Source organism: Hyla sarda, chromosome 2 (assembly GCF_029499605.1).
Source record: "Hyla sarda isolate aHylSar1 chromosome 2, aHylSar1.hap1, whole genome shotgun sequence".
NCBI classification, from domain to species: domain Eukaryota; kingdom Metazoa; phylum Chordata; class Amphibia; order Anura; family Hylidae; genus Hyla; species Hyla sarda.
Window position 1 is genome coordinate 354,766,973 of NC_079190.1, and position 25,958 is coordinate 354,792,930.

Here is a 25,958-nt window from a genome sequence, read left to right on the forward strand (position 1 = left end):
AAGAGGACTTGGGACCCCCATTCTAGTGATTTATCATCTACCAAGTATAAAGATGCAATAAATGCAACAATAAATGCAATCAAATACATATAGAAAAAGAAAGAAAAAAAACTTGCCCTCCGCATTTCACCCATGAATGGACACACAGTTTGCATTTATTTTCTCATTGTACATTTGTTTATTTTTCTTTTTTACATTCGAAAAGTTACGTGTCAAACTTACAGGCAGAGAACAGAATACAAAAACAGACTGACAAACAAAAAGTTATTTTACAATTATAAGCTTTATTTTTATAAAGGAATTTTAAAAGGCAGAAATGTGGAACACAAGCTGAAGGTCTCGAGAGAAGATAAAGCTAGTCTGAGTTTTGTTGTACAAAGCATGGGAAAAATGAATATTCAGTAGACAAAGCACAGAGACAGGTGGGTTCTGCAAATTGGTAATTCCATCTATCAAAAATGCTGGTGTATAATGTGTGCATTATTTAGCAATAGTGTGGGGGAGACTTGGTTCAAAGGAGTAGGAAGTGAAATATTTTAATACACAATGTAAAAAGTTGATCCCCCTCCAATATTTTGCAGAATAAAATGCTATTAGCTTAACCACAAACGCAAAGTACAGTCATGGCCGTAAATGTTGGCACCCCTGAAATTTTTCAAGAAAATGAAGTATTTCTCACAGAAAAGGATTGCAGTAACACATGTTTTGCTATACACATGTTATTCCCTTTGTGTGTATTTGAACTAAACCAAAAAAGGGAGGAAAAAAAGCACATTAGACATAATGTCACACCAAACTCCAAAAATGGGCTGGACAAAATTGTTGGCACCCTTTCAAAATTGTGGATAAATAAGATTGTTTCAAGCATGTGATGGTCCTTTAAACTCACCTGGGGCAAGTAACAGGTGTGGGCAATATAATACTCACACCTGAAAGCAGATAAAAATGAGAAGTTCACTTAGTCTTTGCAATGTGTGTGTGTGTGTGTGTGTGTGTGTGTGTGTGCCACACTAAGCATGAACAATAGAAAGAGGAGAAGAGAACTGTGAGGACTTGAGAACCAAAATTGTTGAAAAATATCAACAATCTCAACAAATCTAGATTTGAGTTTGTCCTCAGTGTGCAACATTATCATGACGTTTGCAACCCACGGCACAGTAGCTAATCTCCCTGGGTATGAACGGAAGACAAAATTTTATAAAAAGGTGTCCATGCATGATAGTCTGGATGGTGGATAAGCAGCCCCAAACAAGTTCCAAAGCTATTCAAGCTGTCCTGCAGGCTCAGGGAGCATCAGTGTCAGTGCAAACTATCCGTCGAAATTTTAATGAAACAAAACGCTATGGCAGGAGACCCAGGAGGACCCCACTGCTGACACAGACATAAAAAAGCAAGACTACATTTTACAAAAATTAACTTTAGTAAGCCAAAATCCTTCTGGGAAAACGTCTTGTGGACAGATGAGACCAAGATAGAGCTTTTTGGTAAAGCACATCATTCTACTGTTTACCGACAACTGAATGCATCCTACAAAGAAAATAACAGTACCTACAGTGAAATATAGTGGAGGTTCAATTATGTTTTGGGGTTGATTTGCTGACTCTGGCACTGGGTGCCTTGAATGTGTGCAAGGCATCATGAAATCTGTGGATTACCATTGGATTTTGGGTCACACTGTACAGCCCAGTGTCAGAAAGCTGGGTTTCCGTCCGAGATCTTGGGTCTTCCAGCAGGACAATGATCCCAAACATATGTCCAAAAAGCACCCAGAAATGGATGGCAACAAAGCGCTGGAGAGTTCTGAAGTGGCCAACAATGAGGGTGTGCAACCAAATATTAAGTTAAGGGTGCCAATAATTTTGTCCAGACCATTTTTTGGTGTGACATTATGTCCAATTTGCTTTTTTGGTATAGTTCCAATACACACAAAGGGAATAAACCTGTGTATAGCAAAACATGTGTTACTGCAATCCTGTTCTGTGAGAAATATTTTATTTTCTTGAAAATATTAAGGGGGGCCAACATTTACGGCCATGACTGTATATGGTTTAAATTGTGCCTTATTACAAGGACTATGGGGCTTGTCCCTTTAACCCCACTAATCCCCAATATTATTCATATACACATATATATATATATAAATAAAACAATACCCTTGTGCAGTGGTATGGCCCTGGTTCCCACTGAGAGCCAAAGTAGTATTTACTTAACCTGGTCTAGTAGGAGCATACAGCGTATATGCTACTTCCAGAAAAGAAGGGTCCAAGGAGACTGTGCGATTTTGGCACACATTGTAGGGAAGTGAGCAATAGGCATAAAAACAGGGCAAGGAACCTGCAGGTTTGCTGTGGCTGCATAACTAAAACAAGTGGAGAAAAGATCAACAAGTTTCATGTCCAAGTTTAATTTCCTGTCCTGTTTCTAGTCTCTGTAGCCCATTTGTCTTCTACCACTTATAACTTGCCCTCATACCAATCTTGTGACATGTGGGCATGTTCGAACATAACAACTGCTTATTGTTTAAGTCTGAACTATTATTAACACAAGAAGATTACTATCAATATACAAGACAAACATTGTCAGAGTTTCTATGAACATTCCGTGGGTCATAGCAGTCAGTCTTTTTGAGCTAAAGAACTGCATGGATTTCATAAAGCAGCTATTAAGCCTGAAAGACTGAAATAATTCATTTTAAGTAGCAAAGAACTGGGCAAAAATGATACCACCACAAGAACCGAGAGGACTTGAAAATGAAAAGGTGTGCAGAAACCATGTCCTGGATAACAAGATAGTGCAACTTGCTTATTGATCATATTGTGCTATGCAAATACAGCTAACCCATCAAGTACAAATGGTATTTCCTATGCCAATGTTGCTCCAATGCTACTAGATTGCCATCATAAGTCTAGTAAGCCATTTCAGAAGGGGAAATCCAAACAAAGATGAGATCAGATCAAGAAGGTTCTAAAACAAAAAATATGGCACAGAAAAATAATCAAACTCCCAGAATCCCACATGTGCTTTTCACTTATAAAACAAGACTGTTAAGGAGTATAGATTATGGGGAGAGAAGGAGGCACGGCAAGTACATTCTATGCTTCCTGAAGACTTTTCCACAATCCCACTCGTGCCTAACGCTAGATAGACGTTTATGTGGAGAAACAAATGAAACAAAACCATTGATACATACATTTACAGTACAAACGGTGCATATAGCTCTCTGCTACTGAAGTCTCTGGCATTGTATAGCAGGTGGTGCAGCAGCAAAAGAGGCTACTCACTTTGTTCTTCTATTCTTTTCAGAAAGGTTCTAGGACTTTATTTATAGGATGGAGCAACGTTGCTTCTTCCTGTGTTTTCGCACTTGCAGTGCTGCCCGTGTTGCCATTTCAAACACTTCCCGTACGCCATCCTTTGTCTTAGCAGAACATTCAAGGTAACCAAAGGCATTAATTCTATTAGCCATTTCTCTTCCATCTTCTGGCTTAACTGGCTCCTACAGGGGGTAAAATTAACATTGAATTTTCTTGGATGCATCTATGATACTCACTTTACCATTGCTCGATAACAAGTGATTTTGTATCTACATTTGTCTCCAGCAATGCCAAGAAGGCTTTCTAACTATAGTATGCCCACTAGAAGGGCTGACCGTGAACAAAAGTTGCCCGTTGCCTATAATCTGCTATGCTGAGTGAGAGGTGAAAAGAAATACATCTAAATATGATTTATAATTGCAGAAGAGGCATTCTGGGTAACTCAGAAATATATACATGTTGTATGGGTATTCTAATTCAAGGAGACACCTGTGCGGGTGCATACACATCAACACTGGTGTAATTGTCTACTATTACCTGTATGTACACATATGTGTGGAGGTGGGAGTGGCTACTCTGAGCTGATATATATATATATATATATATACACATATACACACATATACAGCAACAGAAGAATGCAGCAGCACACTGCCAGCACAAGGATATAGATGCAACATGAATATGCAGTTAAAACATGGAGAGCTATACAGCTATGGTGTAATAGATGCAAATGTGAAACTATGAAATAGTGAGGCACTTAGCTCGCAAATTTGTCTCCGCCGGCGGTCAAATAGCTTGGACCGTCCCACCGCGATAAGGTAGCCTCCTGGGACGGTGGGACGGTCCCAGGAGGCTACCTTATCGCGGTGGGACGGTCCAAGCTATTTGACCGCCGGCGGAGACAAATTTGCGAGCTAAGTGCCTCACTATTTCATAGTTTCACATTTGCATCTATTACACCATAGCTGTATAGCTCTCCATGTTTTAACTGCATATTCATGTTGCATCTATATCCTTGTGCTGGCAGTGTGCTGCTGCATTCTTCTGTTGCTGTATATCTAGCCTAGTAGCGTGCACCTTTAGGCCAGGTCCATATAATAGTTTGGTATCAACTAAAGTGCTGGCTGACTTATTCTTTGTCTGTATTACACACACATATACACACACATATACACACACACACACACACACACACACACACACAGGTCCTTCTCAAAAAATTAGCATATTGTGCTAAAGTTCATTATTTTCCATAATGTAATGATAAAAATTTAACTTTCATATATTTTAGATTCATTGCACACCAACTGAAATATTTCAGGTCTTTTATTGTTTTAATACTGATGATTTTGGCATACAGCTCATGAAAACCCAAAATTCCTATCTCAAAAAATTAGCATATCATGAAAAGGTTCTCTAAACGAGCTATTAACCTAATCATATGAATCAACTTATTAACTCTAAACACCTGCAAAAGATTCCTGAGGCTTTTAAAAACTCCCAGCCTGGTTCATTACTCAAAACCGCAATCATGGGTAAGACTGCCGACCTGACTGCTGTCCGGAAGGCCATCATTGACACCCTCAAGCAAGAGGGTAAGACACAGAAAGAAATTTCTGTACAAATAGGCTGTTCCCAGAGTGCAGTACCAAGGCACCTCAGTGGGAAGGAAAAAATGTGGCAGAAAACGCTCCACAACGAGAAGAGGTGACCGGACCCTGAGGAAGATTGTGGAGAAGGACCGATTCCAGACCTTGGGGGACCTGCGGAAGCAGTGGACTGAGTCTGGAGTAGAAACATCCAGAGCCACCGTGCACAGGCGTGTGCAGGAAACGGGCTACAGGTGCCGCATTCCCCAGGTCAAGCCACCTTTGAACCAGAAACAGCGGCAGAAGTCCATGACCTGGGCTACAGAGAAGCAGCACTGGACTGTTGCTCAGTGGTCCAAAGTACTTTTTTCGGATGAAAGCAAATTTTGCATGTCATTCGGAAATCAAGGTGCCAGAGTCTGGAGGAAGACTGGGGAGAAGGAAATGCCAAAATGCCTGAAGTCCAGTGTCAAGTACCCACAGTCAGTGATGGTCTGGGGTGCCATGTCAGCTGCTGGTGTTGGTCCACTGGTGTTTTATTAAGGGCAGGGTCAATGCAGCTAGCTCTCAGGAGATTTTGGAGCACTTCATGCTTCCAGCTGATGAAAAGCTTTATGGAGATGAAGATTTAATTTTTCAGCACAACCTGGCACCTGCTCACAGTGCCAAAACCACTGGTAAATGGTTTACTGGCCATGGTATTACTGTGCTCAATTGGCCTGCCAACTCTCCTGACCTGAACCCCATAGAGAATCTGTGGGATATTGTGAAGACAAAGTTGAGAGACGCAAGACCCAACACTCTGGATGAGCTTAAGGCCACTATTGAAGCATCCTGGGCCTCCATAACACCTCAGCAGTGCCACAGGCTTATTGCCTCCATGCCACGCCACATTGAAGCAGTCATTTCTGCAAAATAATTCCCGACCAAGTATTGAGTGCATAACTGAACATAATTATTTGAAGGATGACTTTTTTTGTATTAAAAACACTTTTCTTTTATTGGTCGGATGAAATGTGCTAATTTTTTGAGATAGGAATTTTGGGTTTTCATGAGCTGTATGCCAAAATCATCAGTATTAAAACAATAAAAGACCTGAAATATTTCAGTTGGTGTGCAATGAATCTAAAATATATGAAAGTTTAATTTTTATCATTACATTATGGAAAATAATGAACTTTAGCACAATATGCTAATTTTTTGAGAAGGACATGTGTGTGTGTGTATATATATATATATATTTATATTGTGTGTGTGTGTGTGTGTGTGTGTGTAGGTGATCATATGGATTATGATTTGATCCTTACCTTTATGAAGCAGAATTTTTGTTAATATGGGCAAATTGATGCCCTGTTCTTGACACTGTTGGATCTATTTTGTATATTTAGCACTAGAGGTGTGCACATTGGATACTCTGAGATGTATGGAACACTACGCTATATAGTATCTCCACCCCTCCCTTAGTCACTTTGATGAGGTCATTTTTTTTTTTTTCCATTTAATTTAGAAATATATACATGTTGCAGGGGTTGTCCAGGCTTTTCTCAAACTTGACTAGGGAGTGCGAGGATACATAAAAATAAATCATTAAAATACACACCCCTCCGCTAGCGTTCCTTCATTAACCCCAATGTCATTATATACACTCTGCTTGGGGCACTGCAGTCAATACTTTATCTTGCACTTCTGTTAAAGACCACACAGCGAATCAGCACCGGACCAGAAGTGACCAAAGGGAAGTGTTTGTTTTTTAAAACAGCTTGTGTTTCACAGTAGCATTATTAACCATATTATTCCAGAATGGAGCAGAAGAATGCATTACAAGCATAAAATAAATCTGCAGAATAGCAAAAGGGTCATCAAAGATGCCCAGTTAGCATACCTTAAAAGGGGTACTCCACTGGAAAACATTTTATTTTAAATAAACTGATGTCAGAAACTTAAAACATATTTGTAAATGACTTCTGTTAAAAAAATCTGAATCTTTCCAGTACTTAGCTGTTGTATACTACAGAGGAAGTTCTTTTCTTTTTTGAATTTCCTTTCTGTCTGGACAGTTCCTAAAATGGACAGAGTTGTCAGAGTAGGAGCAAATCCCCATAGCAAACCTATCCTGCTCCGGAGAGTTCCTTACATGGACAGAGGTGTCAGCAGAGAGCACTGTGGTCAAAAAGAAAGCAACTTCAAAAAGAAAATAACTTCCTCTGGAGCATTCAGCATCTGATAAGTACTGGAAGGATTAAGATTTTTTAATAGAAGTAATTTACAAATCTGTTTAACTTTCTGACACCTGTATATTTATAAGAAAAGGTTTTCCAGTGGAGTACCCCTTTAAGAGATGGTGCATTTGGAAAACCAAACTCTGGGAGATGCATTTAAGATGCAATTACTGCTTCCACCAACACAACTGCTACCAAATGTTGTAGGCAGTGCACTGGCCTGCATAAATGTGCGATCACAAGATTCCTTCTTCAAACAAGGCATACACTGTACTTTTGTGAGTACCTACTACTATAGCCAATTTTTACTTAGATTAGACAAATGCAGAAAAAAAAAAAAGGTATACGTACAGCAGCTCTAATTGATATGAATGTTAAAATGGTGCAGATGGAAAGTACAGCTCATAGTACAAAAAGCTAGGTAAATGTAAGATATAATTACGGCTGTCGAATTGTGTTTACAGAAAGAATATATATTACATCCTTTAATGGGGGTGATACATTTTTTTATTGTTGTGACTTAAAAATATTCAGAAATTTTGTTGCAAAATTTTTATTTATTTTGCAACTGTATTTATACCTGTGCATCATAATATTAGGGCAGCTCTGAAAGCGCTTTAATGAAAGAATTAAAGAAAAACATGTCCAGTGCCAAGAAATGTAAAAATATCTGATCGCAGGGGGTCCGAATGCTGGGACTCCTCGCAGTCTCCCGTATGGGGCCCTGACTCGGCCCTAACACACACAGCAGGTCAGCTGGTACAAACAAGCCTCCGCCATTCATCTCTATGGGAGAGGCGGAGACACAACGTTTGTCTCCGCCTCTCCCATAGAGATGAATGGAGGGGGCTTGTTTTTACCAGCTGACCTGCTGTGTACAAAAAGCACTCTAGCAGCGCAGAGCGGCCCATGTGGATAGGGGATAGATTTCTCAGCACTGGACATCTTTAAGGGTATGTTCACACGGTGGAATATTTACAATTCCACAAAAATTCTGTTCAGCAAAGCACGCTGAAAGGAATTAATTGAGGCAGAATTTGTGTTCTCAGAACATAGAATTCAGCCGAAATTCAAGCCCCATTGACTTCAATGGGATTCCACAGTGGAATTCCGCAAAATATAAGTCTGATGGAAATTCTGCTGTCTGAATAGGACTGCGGAATCCCATTGAAACACATAGGCTAAAAAATTTCAGCTGTATACGTTTTTGATATGGCCAACCAACTCTATAGAAAATTACAGCAGATTATGCTATCCTATGTTGTATAACAATAATGAATAACATACGTATACATACATTTGGGGAGAACTGCAACAAGTAGCACATCTGTCTGGATGACACAGTGCATCCATGTAGGAACACTAGGCTTTCTAGTGTTTATAACAGCTGATCAGCACATGCTAAGGGACATAAGTGTTGTCTAAACCAGACAACACCTATAAAAAAGGGAAAATGACAAGATCACCTCCACTAACCTGCTAACATAGGTTAATAGTGCAGGTGATGCCTATTCGGAAACAGGTTACCTTTTTCATATCCGTTGCCCCCTTCATTCCGGTATGGACAAAAGAGGCTACATTAGAGTTTGTACTACTACCCCCATCATGGAACAGACTGTTCCATGATGGGGGTTGTAGTACCGGGTCTCCCTTCTGAGACCCGATGCGATCAGAAGTTATTAAACAGGGGAGTGGGATGTACAATGTATTTTCACTTTCATTTTTAAAATTCCCCGCCGGGAGCCCTGAATGGCCGGTACGGAGGGGCCATTAAGGGCTCCTAGCGGGGTTTTTAAACTTACGATGTGCCTAATTACTGTATAATTACATTCCCCCTGACTCAAGTATATTCATTTTATTCCACCATGTGCATATGTATGATTCCCCCCTGCCTGCTTCCCAGTCATCTTCTAGCGCTGTCACAGCGCACAGAAGGGACATACCATTCCATTCCCTGCTGCTCATCTCCGTACTTGACAGATGAGCAACCGTGAATGGAGGGACCTGTCCCCCTGTGCGCTGCTTCATTCATTCACCTCGGCTGTCGGTTCCTGACATGTCCACGCTTCTGCCTTGCTCCAAGCGCAATCAGAGCGCACAGCAGGGACATGTCAGTCTATTCCCCACTGCTCATTGCTCATCTCCGTACCAGTCGGGCGGTGATGGGGACAGGTCAGGTACCAGTGGCGGCGGGGAATGGAGCGCTATAACAGCGCACAGGGGAGACCGTTCCCTCCATTCTCCGTTGCTCCTCTCTGTCAGATATGGAGATGAGCAGCTGGGAATGGAATGGTATGTCCCGGTTGTGCGCTGTGACAGTGCTAGAAGATGACCAGGCAGCAGGCGGTGGGGGGGGGAAAGAAAATGAATATTCATAAGTCAGGGGGAATGTGATTATACAGTATTTAGGCACACTAAGTTTAAAAACCCCGCTGGGAGCCCTGAATGGCTCCTCCGTACCGGCCATTCAGGGCTCCCGGCAGGGAATTTAGTAATGAAAAGTAAAAATACATTGTACATCACAGGGGAGCGGAGCATGCCGCCCACTCCCCTGTTTAATAACTTCTGATCGCATCGGGTCCCAGAAGAGAGACCCGGTGCGATCAATCCCTCAGCCCCTGTACTACAACCCCCATCATGCAACAGAGTCTGTTCCATGATGGGGGTAGTAATACAAACACTAATGTAGCCTCCCCAGCCACCGGCAGACTCCCGCAGCTGGGGAACTCCTACTCCCATCACGGAAACAAGTCTGTGCCATGATGGGAGTAGTAGTAGTCCCTGAGCACTGCAGCAGTCTGCTGATGTCACCTATTCTGAGCATGCTCAGAAATAATAACAGATATTATAAACCGGGTGCAAACCGATGACATTAAAGGCTCATATATTTGCCAAAGACTTCAATGTTAAAATTTTAACGGCCGTTATTCCACCGTTATTTTTGACGGAAGAAAAATTAGTGCATGTGCGGTTTTTCTTCCGTCACAAATAACATCCGTTATTCATGACCGGCTATAACAGGTCTTAACGGATAATCAAAAAATCCCATAGACTTTAATGGGATTTTGTAACAGCCGTTTAACATCCATTTTTAAAGGTTTTTCTAATGGAAGTTTATAACGGGTCTTTTAATGGAGCAACTTTATAGTGTTAAAGGGGCCTTTGCCTTTACCGTCCACTTTAAAAGTTACTTTTCGGTGGTGCTCTATCCAATGTAGCAACAGTAAAGTACTTGTATACAGAGTAAAAGATGGCACTCACTAAGTAGCAGGAATATTTTCCATTTATTTATCAGACAGCATAATTCCAAGATGTAGAAGGCCAACAGGCCGTTTCCCACAATACAGGGTGCTTACTCGTGACCTCTTACTTGCACAGTTTTGCCCACCTGAACCAGCCCTGAAATATACCTCCCTTCATGAATAACCTCATTCCTCTCTTAAGCACACTGCCAAAATGTGCTGTGTCATCATGCATGCATGCGCTGCTTTCCTGAGCGCACGGTACATATCAGCGATGTGCTGGAGAGAGGAATATGAATATTTATCACAGGGCCAGTAAGGGCAGGCTGGGGAATGGGACAACAGATCTGAAGAAGGTAGCCAGCATTTGAACCTGCCTCACCCACACCATTAACATGTATAAGAAGTTGTCAGTTTCCCTTTAGGAATTATATTTTGTATTTTTAGGTTAGGTCACTTCTTACTTGTTTCATTTTTGTTAGCTCCCTCCGGGTATGTTCATCATTTCTAAGATCTTTTTTGTTCCCTACTAGAATGATGGGAACATTTGGGCAGAAATGTTTTACTTCAGGGGTCCACTTCTCTGGAATGTTCTCTGTTTAAAAAGAAAAAACAACAAAAAATAAATTAGAAGGCATAAGTGTAACTGAAACTATGACAAATACATGGACAATACAACAACATAGTCATAGGCTTGTTTCCACTCTATGTAGGATATCAAAAGGGTGGCCAACATGCTGACTATGCAATGTTATAAAGGTAAGTTATACAACTAACTCCATGGGTTGATGGGGGTATTTGGGAGTAACAACTTATCCAGCGGTGTCCAGTCTTGGCCACTGATCGGCTGAGCTGGCAGGTCCTTCTCCCAGTGCTCTTCTCAGAGGCAGGAAGAAGAGAGAAGCTTTGTGGGACCAGAGCTAAGCAAATACGGTATGATTTTTCTATTTTTGCCCCACCCCAGCACAATTAAAAAAAAATAATAATATTATATATTTTAATAATCATAATAATAAAATGGAATATCCCCTTTAAAATGAGGTGGCTTATAGAAACACCTATCTGCAGTACAGGGTCTGAACAGGTGGTGCATGACATGGGAATTCAAAGGACACTATAGTGAGAAGCCATAGGTCACACACAATTGTCTTAAGCCATGCACTCATTTCTACCCAACGTTTACCCTACGTTAACAAAAGGAGTTTCTAAGATCCATTAAAATTTTGTATTCATTTATTATTATTATTATTTTTTTTTTTTTTTAACCAAATTAAAATAATCATGAATCTTAGGAAAAGGAGGTAAAAACCAGAAACTATGCAATGCCCTTGTATACAATCCATGAAATTAAATAATCCCCTTTGAATTTGCCTCAAATTTCCTTTTCCATGTAGTTGTTATCTCAGGTGTGTGAATTTTCTTACCTAAACTGTCTGGGCTGTCAATTGAGAAACACATCAGGATAACATCGGTATCAGGGTATGAGAGTGGGCGCAGTCTGTCGTAATCCTCCTGTCCTGCTGTGTCCCACAGAGCCAGTTCCACCTACATTGAAATAACCGAATTAGTTTGCACAGAAGGAGAGGAAGGATTATAGGATTAGGAACGAGCAGGAGAGATAAAGAGAAAAGTGGAACTTGAGAGATGCTCAGCGTTTAGCACATTCAGATTGTATACACTGGCACAAACACCAAGAAGAATCCAAAAATCCAGCTAAGAGCCATCCAATTAAAATGTAAACTCTCCTCTAAGATAGTTTTTGGTTTGCCATTCTTTAAGAGACACAATGTATTTGTATACAGCAAAACCCCATACGAAGACTGAACTGAAACCAATTCCTGCAACTTGAAAACCAAGAAGGTCTGGTAAGAATTAGCAAAAGGTATCTCTTCATCCTTACATGACCAGAGCAAAATTGGAATGTTGCATTCTAAGGGTAGGATCACACAATGGCCCAGATTTATCAAACTATGTGAGAAAAAAATGGTTGCTATGGGAAAATCACTCAATCACAGCTCAGCTTTCACTTTACCACAGCTCCTAGCTGAGCTGTGATTGGTCGCTGTGGGGAAAAAAAAAAAAAAAAAAAATCAAAATTTTTTTTCTCACATAGTTTAATAAATCTGGGCCATTATACGTAGCGTATTTCATGCTGCACAAAATCTGCAGTGCAGCGAGAAATGCCCTGCATATTCTCCTATGAGCAGACACACAGGGCAACCTGGTGGCCGCCCTCTGTGTGCAGTGAGGTTTAGAGGAAGGCCCACGTGATAGTCAAAAGTTTTGCAAAAAAGGTCTTCTTTTCTAAGCCCAAAAACTGATTTTATATGAGGCACACAGTGGGTGTTTTCTCTGTTAAGAATTTCATTTTGGTAAAAGGGTTGATGATGTGATAATGACCAAACAAATCTGTTCATATTTTGGCAGACCATTTATTTCAGTGTGCTAGTGGGACAACACACGCACAAAAAAAAAAAAAAAAAAAAGAAAAAAAATAATAATATTTAAAAAATATTATATAAATATATATATATATATATATATATATATATATATATATATATATATATATATATATATATATATATATATATATATATATATATATATATTTTTTTTTTTTACATTAGAATAAATACCGTATTTTTCGCCGTATAAGACGCACTTTTTCTCCCCCAGAACTGGGGGGAAAAAGTTGGTGCGTCTTATATGGTGAATACACAACTATCGGGTCGGTCCCTGCGGCCATCAACTGCCGGGACCTGTGGCTAATACAGGACATCACCGATCACGGTGATGCCCTGTATCAACCCTTCAGACGCGGCCATCAAAGCTGACCGCCGCGTCTGAAGCCAAAGGGACACTAACCCGGCTGCTCAGTCGGTCTGTCCGGGACCGCCGCGGTGAAATCGCGGCGTCCCGAACTGCTTACAGGACACAGGGAGGGAACTTACCTGCCTCCTCGGTGTCTGCTCCGGGCTGGGATCCCCTGCATGGCAGGCGCTCTCAGACGTCATCACGTCGTCGGGCACGCCGTCCTGTCATCCAATAGGATCGGCATGCGTAGCGACGTGATGATGGCGACGGAGAGCGTGGATCCCGGGGAAGAAGACGTCCGGAGCGTCGGGGACACCCCGGGGACGCGGTGACAGCGATGGAGCGACATCCAGGGCAGCGGTGACGGGTCCGGAGCGGCGGGGACACGTGAGTACTACCTCCTATACCAGTGGTCTTCAACCTGCGGACCTCCAGATGTTGCAAAACTACAACTCCCAGCATGACCGGACAGCCGTTTGCTGTCCGGGCATGCTGGGAGTTGTAGTTTTGCAACATCTGGAGGTCTGCAGGTTGAAGATCACTGTTGGGTGCAGAATCTTTTTTTTTTTTTAGATTTTGCACCTTTAAAATTGGGTGCGTCTTATATGCCGGTGCATCCTATAGGGCGAAAAATACGGTACATGGAATAAATAAGTCTTTTCATGCTGTTTTATGAATACACTTTGTAGGTGCTCACCTGTTTTCCATCTACTTCAATATCAGCAATGTAGTTCTCGAAGACAGTTGGCACATACACCTCAGGAAACTGATCCTTGCTGAACACAATTAGAAGACAGGTTTTCCCGCATGCACCATCTCCAACAATTACCAACTTTTTCCGAATCGCTGCCATTGCTGCAAAGAGAATAAGAGATTTTAATCATTCACAGAATAACCTGTTACCGGACAGGGTCATATAAAACCTATTTTAAAGTAAAATGCAGTAAAGTCATTTTAATCTGTTTAATTTCTGAAAAACTACTGTGTTTTTGAGACTAAAGTAAAGATGAAGCAGAAGCCCCCACAGAAGAAACACAGTATAACATGGCTGCCAAAAAAGATTGGCTGATCATGTAATACAAGGACAGCTAAAAGGGGTACTCCGGTGCGAAAACATTTTTCAAATCAACTGGTGCCAGAAAAGTTAAACAGATTTTTAAAATCTCAATCCCTCCAGCACTTAACTGCTATATGCTCCAGAGTAAGTTGTGTAGTTCTTTCCAGTCTGACCACAGTGCTCTCTGCTGACCCCTCTGTCTGTTTCAGGAACTGTCCAGAGCAGGAGAGGTTTTCTGTGGGGATTTGCTTCTACTCTGGACAGTTCCTGTGGTCTGACTGGAAAGAAAACATTTGTTTTCCACCGGAGTTCCCCTTTAAGTCTGTAAAAATGGCAACTGCTCCCACAGGGCAGTCTCCGTTCTGGCACATAAGGGGTTACTGAGAAGGGGGCCCACCTCCTATGAGGTTCTGAGCACAATCATAGCATCTGTGACCGATTCAGTCACCTTCTAGTTTTTCAGAAACTCAAACTCCATTTCAACTCAAATTGCCTCCTTTTATATACATTTATGACATCTCTAATGCAAAAAATAAATAAATAAATAAATAAATATAAAAAAAAGCTTCAGTTAACCATGTTCTCAAATTCTAGATGTTGGAAAGAAGAAGTTCCATGTTGATAATGGGTGCTAGACATACATTTTAATAGATGTGGGCTACAGAGGTATGACTTCTACCTAGCAGATATTAATGGCATCCCTTGGTGGATTGGCATGCCCCTTTAAAGGTAGTCACCGGTGGCATTTTTTTTTATGCTTTCACAAAATCTGCAGAACTTGACCTGCGGTGCATATTCGACATCCACAACCTGTAAATTTATGCTGCAGAACTATTGTGGATTTTCCCAATTAATTTCAGAGACAGTCTAAAGTCATAGCATATTGTACCACAAACACTACATGATTTGGTGCAGAATAGCTGTGGACTTTGCACTGTGTGTAGCTGGTCCCTTGAAGCCAAATGTCCACAATCAGATATCGGGGTCAACGCTATGGTGAAGTTATACAGTCAATTCTATCATTCTCTGGATATCATTAACCCAATGAGTATGTAAGGGAAGAGAAATGCAGGAACAAGATATCATAAGAATGGAATTTTGGACAACATTATAGAATCTATTCAACTGGGGCAGTACCAAAATAATGTGAAGTAAGGTTCCCTTTCCATCGCCAACATATCTGGGAGGCTGGTAGGAATATTGAATGGAGTTTATAATGCCCACAATGGCAAGGAGTGAGCAGCTTGTAACCATTTTTCTTATATGGGAAAATCAAATGCTTGGTTCCCTTTTATTACTTTATAACTCCAATATCCTCACCATCCTCTGTGAATGTTTTTGCCCCCAGGGATGTTGAGGATATTGAAGTTATAAAGTCTCCCCTGCCGCCTCGTAACTAGTCCCCTGGGCAGGGATCTACACTTACATGGTCCCATCGTTCTGACCACAGTGACGCCCTCTTCAGCGTGATTGACGGTCTGCGGCACCACTCTGCTCCGTCTGCTTAGAGTGACGACCCAGGCTGTCAATCAGGCCGAGGGGACAACTTTATAACTTCACATCCTCACCATCCCTGGGGGAAAAAACATCCCCAGATTATGGCGAGGATAGAGATTTTACATAAATAATGCATTGCCAAGAGGTATAAATGGAAAAATCTAATGCTTGGTTCCCTTTAAATTTGGCAGCAATAGATAGTGAGACAGTTTTTTAATTTGTGCATAAATCTTCTGACTAGGAAAAGCCTGAACCACTTTCCTAGCTAAACAAGTGGGAGGTGAGAAATGCTGCAAACAAGAGACAGGACCAAATTCAGAGGGAGTGACAAACAGGGTAAAATGTTCACCTATTAACACAGTGATATATATACCCAGTTCAGACTCCGAGCTCAATTTTGTAGGATATTAAACTCCAAATCCATTGCACAAGGTGGGATGATAACATTCGGTCTGCTTTGAGCCACCACGAGGGAGCTTAGGGTATACAGTTTTATGATCAAATTCAATGCATTAAATTATCACCTAATTCAATTAGAATGATTAAGCTTTTAACTGGTGTAAAACCTGGAGGTTTTAGGGTGTATTCCCACTTTTCAGTTTTAATTTTTTCTGTCAAATCCAGGAATGGATAATAAATGGAGAATTAGGCTATGTTCACAAGGAAAATCTCAATGCAGACAGTCTGACATGTCGGCGCTAGGACCACTCGAAAATTTGCTGTCTCAAACGGCAATGCATTCTGTGCGTTGTCCGCAGAAAGAAAAAAAGTCTACTGTTTCTGCGGACATCAGAATTTGAATTTCCACGCCAGATGTTCCCGCCGCAGAAATTCTACTATATAGACAGTGCAGCAGACTAGGGCTGGGCGGTATACCAGTTCATACCGAATACCGAAATTTTTGTCCTGCACGATATGAATTTTTGCCCATACCACAATACCGGTTTGGCCCCTCTCCCTCGGGAATGAATGAGTTATCAGCCCAGCGCTGCACTGTCCCCACATCGGGGAACTAATCATATGTGACCCGCGAGCACTGTTCTGCCCCTCCCCCAATTAATGATCAGCCCAGCGCTGCGCTGCCCCTATCAGGGTAAATACTCACATATCACCCGCAAGCGCTGCCCTCATCGTCCTCCTGTTTGGTGCAGGCTGCCGGCGCTGACACTCTATACTGTACGCTGCATCCCTATGCCCGGGCTGCAAAAGGTAAACAAAATAAACTTTAACTCCCCTTCCCCATCAGTCTGGACCAGCTTCCTGGGGAGGGTGACGTCTGACAGTCGTCAGCCTATCACCGGCCGCAGCGATGTTCTGCCTCGGCCGGTGATAGGTCGAGCGCACTGTCATGTAAGAAGCCGGCTTCTTACATGACAGTGGGCTCAGCCTATCACCGGCCGAGCTGGAACATCGCTGCAGCCGGTGATAGGCTGACGGCTGTCCAACGTTCACGTCCCCAGGAAGAGCGCAAGTCCGACATAGGAATGTGCGTTTAAGTTTATTTTGTTTACCTTTTGCAGCTTGGGCATAGGGATACAGCGTACAGTATAGAGGGTCTGCGCCGGCGGCCCGCAACAAACAGGAGGACAAGGAGGGCAGCGCTTGCGGGTGATATGTTCTGGGCTGTGTGTAGCAGAGTAAAGGAGGAAGTTCTCCCCAGTAGGGCTTCAGATGATGTCACACCTGCTGGGGAACACCCCTTCCCAGTCTGTGGAGCTGATCGAGACTGAGTTGAAGATACACAATAATAAAGAAGGTAGGAAATGAAAAAAAAAAAAGTATGGGTAGGTTTATCATAATGGGGGTTGTGAATTGGGAGGATTAAATAATTTATCAAGATCATGACAAGCACTTTTAAAGTAAGGCTGGAAACACGTTGCTATAGCAAGTCTTATATAATAGCCTAAAATATTATTGTGTTAACAGGATTTAGACCTTGAAAAAGAGAACAGCTAAACAGATCAAACCGAGGCAGAACACGGTGCTAATCGTCATAGCTAAACTGGTAAACCGTTTAATTCATTTATAGATTTGAATAAACAGTGTGAAAGGCATTGCAATAAGCAAGACAAACAATTGAAGAGAATGTGTCTGTCAATGTATATTAACTACAAGACTCTACCCACTAAAGGCTTATAGTGAGGGATTAGACGTAAACAGCAAGAGCCAATATCACAAAGCTGCAGTGACATGCATTCACATATAAAAGACAGAGTTATTACAAGGAAATGTACTTATACTTCCAAGGATAAGCAGATGATTATATTTTAGAGTAATAGTTTGTATACAGTATTTTCTGTCCAGGGTATTGGGACACTGATTCCTTGGGACCATGTTGGGGGTTCCCCAGAATATTTACAGTAGGCCAGATGTAACTGTAGGGGTTTCCTCAGGAAGGCAACAAAATTATATAATATATATATATATATATATATATATATATATATATATATATATATATATAAAGGGCTGGAAATAGAGTTTGCCTAAGCGAGATGAGCTGTGGCACTGTTTACCCCTCAGTCACACGGGCATTACGGAGGGGCTGTATAAGACATCCGTGGAGACACAGTTTACATTTTAAAATTGCAAACATACATACGTTTCAAGGTTGGGTGCACTATTATGCAGTACTCACTTAAGAAACCAGGAAGTAAAAAAAAATCCACAAACTGGGGTTTTCCAAAGTGTGATAGATAGTATGACTTCCTTGAAGAATTTACACTATGTATGCCAGCCTGTGAATTTCATGAATGTTCTAGTTTGCACTCTTAGGTAGTGTTCACACGCACAGTATCCTGCACATATTTGAGGGCAGTAAATTAAATCTCCTGCCAAGCTTTTGGTTATTGGGGTCTGTCTCGGTGGCTCTCTTTCCTTGGAAAACTTGTACCACCAGAGGGATAGAACAGTGTCTCTGTACTGCAGTTCAATATATCCGCACTCTTTACATATGAATAATAAATTATATAAGGGGTGTTAGTCACTTGTGACCAAGTCTCCATTGAAAAATAAACCTGCATACTCAGATCATCCGGATATCTAGGTTTAAGGAGGAGATGGGTGGGATAGCCATTTAGCTGAGAGTTATTTTAGGATTATGACCAGCTGAAGGTAAACTCCTGTTGACTCACTTTCTCTCCAGCATAGCTGCAGTCGAGCTGTAGTTTTACTACAGTAAACATCACTCGACTGGCTTGGCAGATGACAGTTTCAGTATCAGCAAAGCTAAACCCTGTAAACCATGTAAACTATCCAGTTAAACCACAAATCTTCTATAGCCCTAAGGAAAAGAATCGGCACAAAAAAACCTGCAATAGAACAAACACTGTCGTCCTGGAATGTAGATCCAACCCACAAAGGGGATGGAAAAGGACCGGTATTGTTATCAGAGACAGGTGTGGACTTTATTCAAAGTTATATAACCTTGACTGAATTTCACAACCTTTAATGAAGTAATATGAGCCACGATAGGAAAGGAAGACAGTAGTACAGACTAGAGAATAAATAGATAAATCACATTGTAGAAGGAAAGCTTGTCAGGTTTCTTGCCAACAACTAAATAACAGTATACACGAAAGGTTGCAAAGACCCATCTATTACCTCACCTGTTGACTTCCCACCCCTGTGACATGATGACGCTTCATACGCATGCCTATAGCACTACAATTTTCTGCATGACAGTACGTATCTGAAGGTCAAAGGGTGTAGCCTTAGTGAGAAAGATATGTGACTTACAATAGCTAACGCATAACTTAACAGCCCATATGACAGTAAGGAGACCATCTCTGTGCTTGGTATTCTACCATAAATGCAGTGGTAGTTGCGTACATGACATTTAACACAGGCATTTAACGTTCAGGAGAAACAATATAGGTCAACTTGAACTAAATGAAACTTCACTCAAAAAGCTAAAAGGACAATTATGTAAAAAATAAATATATAATAAAAAGAGTGAAATTGAACCCAAGCTCTAAGTGGTTGGATTTTTTCAGCCGTACTATTTATCCAGCCACAGAGGAAATGTATAGAGATCTCCAGTGAAGAGAGGGAAGCATTCATAGAATTCCAACCGCATTCCTTTTAAAAGCAGATTAGCTTCTACTTCTAACACATTATTGATCCAACATATCAAATTCACTCTCAACCACAAGATGCATCACGTCTGCCTGCACAGAATGTATGTTTCATCAATCTATCCAAACCGGATTGTTGATTTTACCAATTACTAGTCAGTACCAGACTTTGTTCACAAACCTGTCCAAATCATAAAAATAAAATTAAATAAAATCTAAAAATTCTCCTTGTGATCCTTCATTGTGTGATCACAAAACAGCCAAAAAACTATTAGACCTCTCTTGATATAGGTGTTCACCCTCTGGATTTTCTGAGCATAAATTTTCTGAGCTTGGGAATTACCATGCAGCAGAATCCCATTGCTATGATTTTGACGCTAAGGATTTCGTAGTGTGAACCTAGCCTAAGAGCAGAGCTGGGGTGCTAGAATACTCACTGGTTTTACATGTGTATTTTTGTGTCCATACTACAGATTTAAGTCCTACCCAGACTGATGACCTGAACTGACAAGTTGTAGAACAATTAAATGTACACTGTCACTATTGATATGTTGTAGAAACAGGTCAAAAGATTTGATCGACCGGGGTCCAAGTGTTCAGACCGCGACCTAGAACTAACTAGGAGAAGAGCATGCTAAGCAAGACAAACTTTACTATGCAAGTCTATGGGATTGTCTCGCTCAGCTGTGACTCGCTCATTTTAATAAGTGGTCGGGGTCTGAACAGTGCCATGTCAATTTTTTTACATTTTTTAAGCCACATTTGTAGTTTATTAATTACCTACAGAAATCATAGGATATAACCCCTTATAAAAATTATCCAATTGCCACGCTTTGAGGATGTTTATCTGTTTTTACTTTGTCAAAAATGGCAGATATGATACCATACAATGTTTGACAGCTGAACATTTGTACTTTGAACACACATCAAACCATGGAAGGTATAGGGGGAGATTTATGAAGCTTTTTAGTCAACTTAATCAAAGTGGTGTTTTTGCGAATAATGTGTGATTTTTTGCAAAGTAATTTTTTTTCAAAAATGACTTTGGTGCACACTTTTGGACCAAAGTTATGAAGTACAACTTTTCTTTAAACATAAAAAAATTATTGCAAGTTGTCACAGAGCCCTCAAACAAACAGGAGAATTAAATTGTCACAAATCAATAGTACAGGTGAATGTAAGAAGCTCTGTAATATATATCTTATTGGAGAAAAATGCTTCTTTCTCCCCTTTAAGTCTACTATCTACCCTATTGTGCTAACTTTTCATTCACTAAAACAAGAAAATTTAAAAATGAAAAAACACAAACACACACACACACACACACACACACACACCGCAACCCCCACCGCTACATTCTGGCTAGCAGCTTTCTGAGGGATCAGATTCCATGCTGTCCATACCAGTCTATAAAAAGGGGATAGGGCAAGGTGTGTCAAAGACTACAGTATTCAAGCTTTGAAAGGTTGAAAATAGACGTCTGCAGAGCAGAAATCTAATCAATGAACCACGTACAAGTGGTCAGAAATTAAACAGTATATCATATAAGTGAATACACCCCTAACATTTTTGTAAATATTTGATTATAATCTTTTCATGCGACAACACTGAAGAACTAACTCTCTGCTATAAATGTAAAGTAGTGAGTGCACAACCTGTATAACAGTGTTCAATGTTGTGTCCCCTCAAAATAACACACAGCCAATAATGTCTAAACTTTAGCAACAAACGTGAGTATACCTCTAAGTAGAAGTGTCCAAATTGGGCCCAATGACCGATATTTATCATAGTCTTGAGACAGTTTTTGTGTCTAGAAAAGGTGCCTTTTTGTTTACACATTTCTGCTGATTTTGAGATACAATCCACAGATTTTGGCAAAAACACATGATATGGAAAGGTTTTATGAACTGCGCCTTTTTGTCAAAAGGCGCAAAGCCACTGAAAAGTCTGTAAAACTACACTAGACCAGACTTTACTTAGCTTTTAGGTGTATGTGAAGAGAGAAATTTCAGAAAATGTGACCTACACAAAATGTATCAAATGCTCTGTGACCATATAATAAATTTGGTGTTCCTACACATTAACAGCACACAAAAAAGGTGTAGAAAAATGCTTCACTTACACCTACAATGATAAATGCTGGCCAAAGTGTCTATATTTTGTATGGCCATTATTATTTTCCAGCACTGCCTTAAGCATCTTTGTCATGGAGTTCACCAGAACTTCACAGGTTGTCACAGGAGTCCTTTTTCACTGATCACATCACGGAGCTGGTGCATGTTAGAGACCTTGCGCTCCCCCCACCTTCCATTTGAGGATGCCTCACAGATGCTCAACAGGGCTAAGGCCTGGAGACATACTTGGCTGGTCCATCACCTGTACTCTCCACTTCTTTGGCAAGGCAGTGGTCATCTTTGAGGTGTGTTTGGGGTCTTTATCATGTCACATTTCATGTTGGGATTCATGGTTCCCTCAATGAACTATAGCTCCCCAGTTCCAGGAGCACTCATGCAACACAAGACCATGACACTCCCACACCATGCTTGACTGTAAGCAAGACACACTTATTTTTGTACTCATGACCTGGTTCCCACAGCACATGTTTGATTCCACCTAAACCAAATAAATATATCTTTGTCTCATCGGACCACAAGACTTAGTTGTTTGCCTTCCGCAACGGTTTGCTGGCTTTGTGCTTTAGAAGAGGCTTCCTTCTAGGAGGGCTAAAACCAAGCAGTCCAATTTGATGCTGAGAGCAGGATATGGTCTAGGCACTGTCAGGCTGACACATTGAGGGTATTTAGATAAAATATGGGAAGATAATGGTTGTCATAATATAACAACTACTGTTGATGTAAAACCCTCTTTAATGACTGTTAGCCACAATTCAGGAAATCTGAAAGCTTATATTAACAGGTATTCTGGTACCAGAAAATTGTACACTGGTCCCCCGACATACAATATTAATGTTTTGGGACATCCATAGTATGTTGAGTCCATAATCTTCTGGAAAACTTGTAAGTAGTCCCAGAGCTCTCAAAACGTCAACCCAAAATAAGAAAATATGAAATTAAGCACAAAAATAGAATAATGTGTATTGTATACAGTACTGGATATGATGTGACAGCTGTACAGCACTGAACACTATAATACAAATTTTAAAACAGTGATAGCATCTGGGTGGGATACTTCATAGCATTGCTACACTGTTGCTTAGAGCTTTAATGTCTATTACTGGGAGGAGACAATAAGGGAGATTTAACAAAACCTGTCCAGAGGAAAAGTTGCCCAGTTGCCCATACCAATCAGAGCACTTTCATTTTTAACAAGGCCCTCCACAAAATGAAAGAAGCAATCTGATTGGTTGCTATGGGCAACATTTCCTTTGGACAGGTTTTGATGATCTCCCCCATTGTCTTCAGCTCCCTGTTTCCTCCCTCACTGCAACAACATTGCATCTTCCTCTGCTGTCTCAGGGGGCTTGGCTGAATCTTGTCCCTGAGCTTCAGTCCCACCTCTTGGTGAGGACATCTTCTCTGACCAGTCTCTACAGCCTAAATTACCATCTCCCTGTCATATACACATTTACTTCTTGGGACATTTAGGTAGAATAAGGTCTGTATGCACTATGCAGCCTTGTGATGAACCAAGCAGAGAAGCAGACAGGGAGTGAATAGCAGGTGCTGCAACCACACTGATTGTGCAACAGGCTGCTGTGAAACAAGATGTTCTGCAACAGCATTGGGTGGGAAACTGGTAGGAGTGCTTTGGAAATGGAGTAGTCTAGGTGGGAAAATTGTGATTAACTGAGGGAAAGCAATGCATTCTGGGAATTGTTATACTGAGCAACTGATCAATCAGTCCTGTACTTCATAAGACCCCCAAACCAAATACAATTTTGGTGGTTTCAGAACTGGGACAGACAAGTAAGCTAGCTATAAGCTTCTGCACTTTTTGATTCTCTACCAGACGTCAGAATACCCCTCTAATCACAAATATGGCAGCATTGTGTTGGCAAGCAGAGTAGTCATGGAATACATAACAGTAATGCCAGCACTGTAGAAACAAAGTGTTCTTGGTTCTATACAATGCAATTTAAAATGTTTTTTCAAAAGATAAGAACGTTACTCTTTTGTATTGGCCATCATCATCAGATCGGTGGAAAGAAAACTCTTTGCATCCCCACTGATCAGCAGTTAAAGAGCATGTGCACAGGGTCAAAAAAATGCTTGTGTGCAGCATTGTGGCTTTTTCTCAATAGTAAAATGTATTTTTCTATGTGGTCCTCAATCTACGGGTATACTCCACACTCGCACCATATTTTTGGCAGGGAGAATTTAAAAAAACTGTCTGCTGCTAGTCCAGCCAGACCACATTCATTTGAATGAGCCGGACAGAGTCAGATAATGACTCTGGTTACCTCCTTTTTGAACCGTATTCAGTTTTTCCGGACTACTAAGCGTGGTCTGCCACAGTGTTAGTCTGGGTGACATGTTGGATCCACTAACGATCCAAACCACCTCCTGTGAAAATAGGGGAGGGGATGCACGGCTACAGAGGGAGCCACTCCCCCCAAATTTGCACAGCAAAGAAAAAAAAACTGAAAATGTAGCCAGCACCTAAACCCAATACACGGGTGCACGCTGCTGTGGCAAGTACAAAACATGTAAAAAAAGAAAATGGCAGCAGCACACTTGGTCAACAAAATGGAGGCTCTTAGCGCACTTTTTGATCAAAACGTGTCCCCCATCCACCACGCGGAGGTTACATTTTCAGTTTTTTTTTCTTTGCTGTGCAAATTTGGGGGGAGTGGCTCCCTCTGTAGCCGTGCATCCCCTCCCCTATTTTCACAGGAGGTGGTTTGGATCGTTAGTGGATCCAACATGTCACCCAGCCTGAGGTAGGTGAGTGTTTAGGGACCCATCCGATAAGAGGCCACCTCCGCGTGGTGGATGGGGGACACTTTTTGATCAAAAAGTGCGCTAAGAGCCTCCATTTTGTTGACCAAGTGTGCTGCTGCCATTTTCTTTTTTTACAGTGTTAGTCTGGCAATGAAACGGATATGGTTCAAAAATGAGGGGTACTCCGCTGCTAGACATCTTATCCCCTGATGTCTGATCGCAGGGGTCCCGCTGCTGGGCCCCGCAATCTCCCGCAGCACCCGGCGTTCTAAACAAATGCTGTATTCCTGCGGCAGTGGTCATGACATCACACCATGGTGCATAATAAAAATAATGTCACACCAAACTCCAAAAATAGGCTGGACAAAATTATTGGCACCCTTTCAAAATTGTGGATAAATAAGATTGTTTCAAGCATGTGATGTTCCATTAAACTCACCGGGGCAAGTAACAGGTGTGGACAATATAAAAATCACACCTGAAAGCAGATGAAAAGGAGAGAAGTTCACTTAGTCTTTGCATTGTGTGTGTGTGTGCGCCACACTAAGCATGACCAACAGAAAGAGGAGAAGAGAACTGAGGACTTGAGAACCAAAATTGTGGAAAAATATCAACAATCTCAAGGTTACAAGTCCATCTCCAGAGATCTAGATTTGCCTTTGTCCACAGTGCGCAACATTATCAAGAAGTTTGCAACCCATGGCACTGTAGCTAATCTCCCTGGGCATGGACGGAAGATCAGGGAGCATCAGTGTCAGTGAGAACTATCCGTGGACATTTAAATGAAATGAAATGCTATGACAGGAGACCCAGGAGGACCCCACTGCTGACACAGAGACATAAAAAAGCAAGACTACTTATTCTACTGTTTACAGAAAACGGAATGAGGCCTACAAAGAAAAGAACACAGTACCTACAGAGAAATATGGTGGAGGTTCAATGATGTTTTGGGGTTGTTTTGCTGCCTCTGGCACTGGGTGCCTTGAATGTGTGCAAGACATCATGAAATCTGAGGATTACCAATGGATTTTGAGTCGCACTGTACAGCCCAGTGTCAGAAAGCTGGGTTTGCGTCAGATCTTGGGTCTTCCAGCAGGACAATGACCCCAAACATATGTCAAAAAGCCCCGAGAAATGGATGGCAACAAAGCGCTGGAGAGTTCTGAAGTGGCCAGAAATGAGTCCAAATCTAAATCCCATTGAACACCTGTGGAGAGATCTTAAAATTGCTGTTGGGAAAAGG

The 25,958-nt window shown here is 41.3% G+C and overlaps 1 protein-coding gene across 4 annotated transcripts in view; it reads right to left on the minus strand.

The window, feature by feature from the left end:
• Positions 1 to 264: 264 nt before the first annotated feature.
• The window catches only part of RHOC (ras homolog family member C), an 80,398-nt gene continuing 54,704 nt past the window's right edge, over positions 265 to 25,958 (minus strand). For all 4 annotated transcript variants that reach the window (XM_056558298.1, XM_056558296.1, XM_056558297.1 and 1 more), the window contains exons 2-5: positions 13,882 to 14,039; positions 11,792 to 11,912; positions 10,832 to 10,962; positions 265 to 3,496 (exon numbers count right to left, since the gene is read on the minus strand). In XM_056558298.1, coding sequence (XP_056414273.1) covers positions 3,323 to 3,496; positions 10,832 to 10,962; positions 11,792 to 11,912; positions 13,882 to 14,037 — 582 coding nt within the window. In that variant the 5' untranslated portion in view covers positions 14,038 to 14,039 and the 3' untranslated portion in view covers positions 265 to 3,322. The remainder of the gene's footprint in view (positions 3,497 to 10,831; positions 10,963 to 11,791; positions 11,913 to 13,881; positions 14,040 to 25,958) is intronic.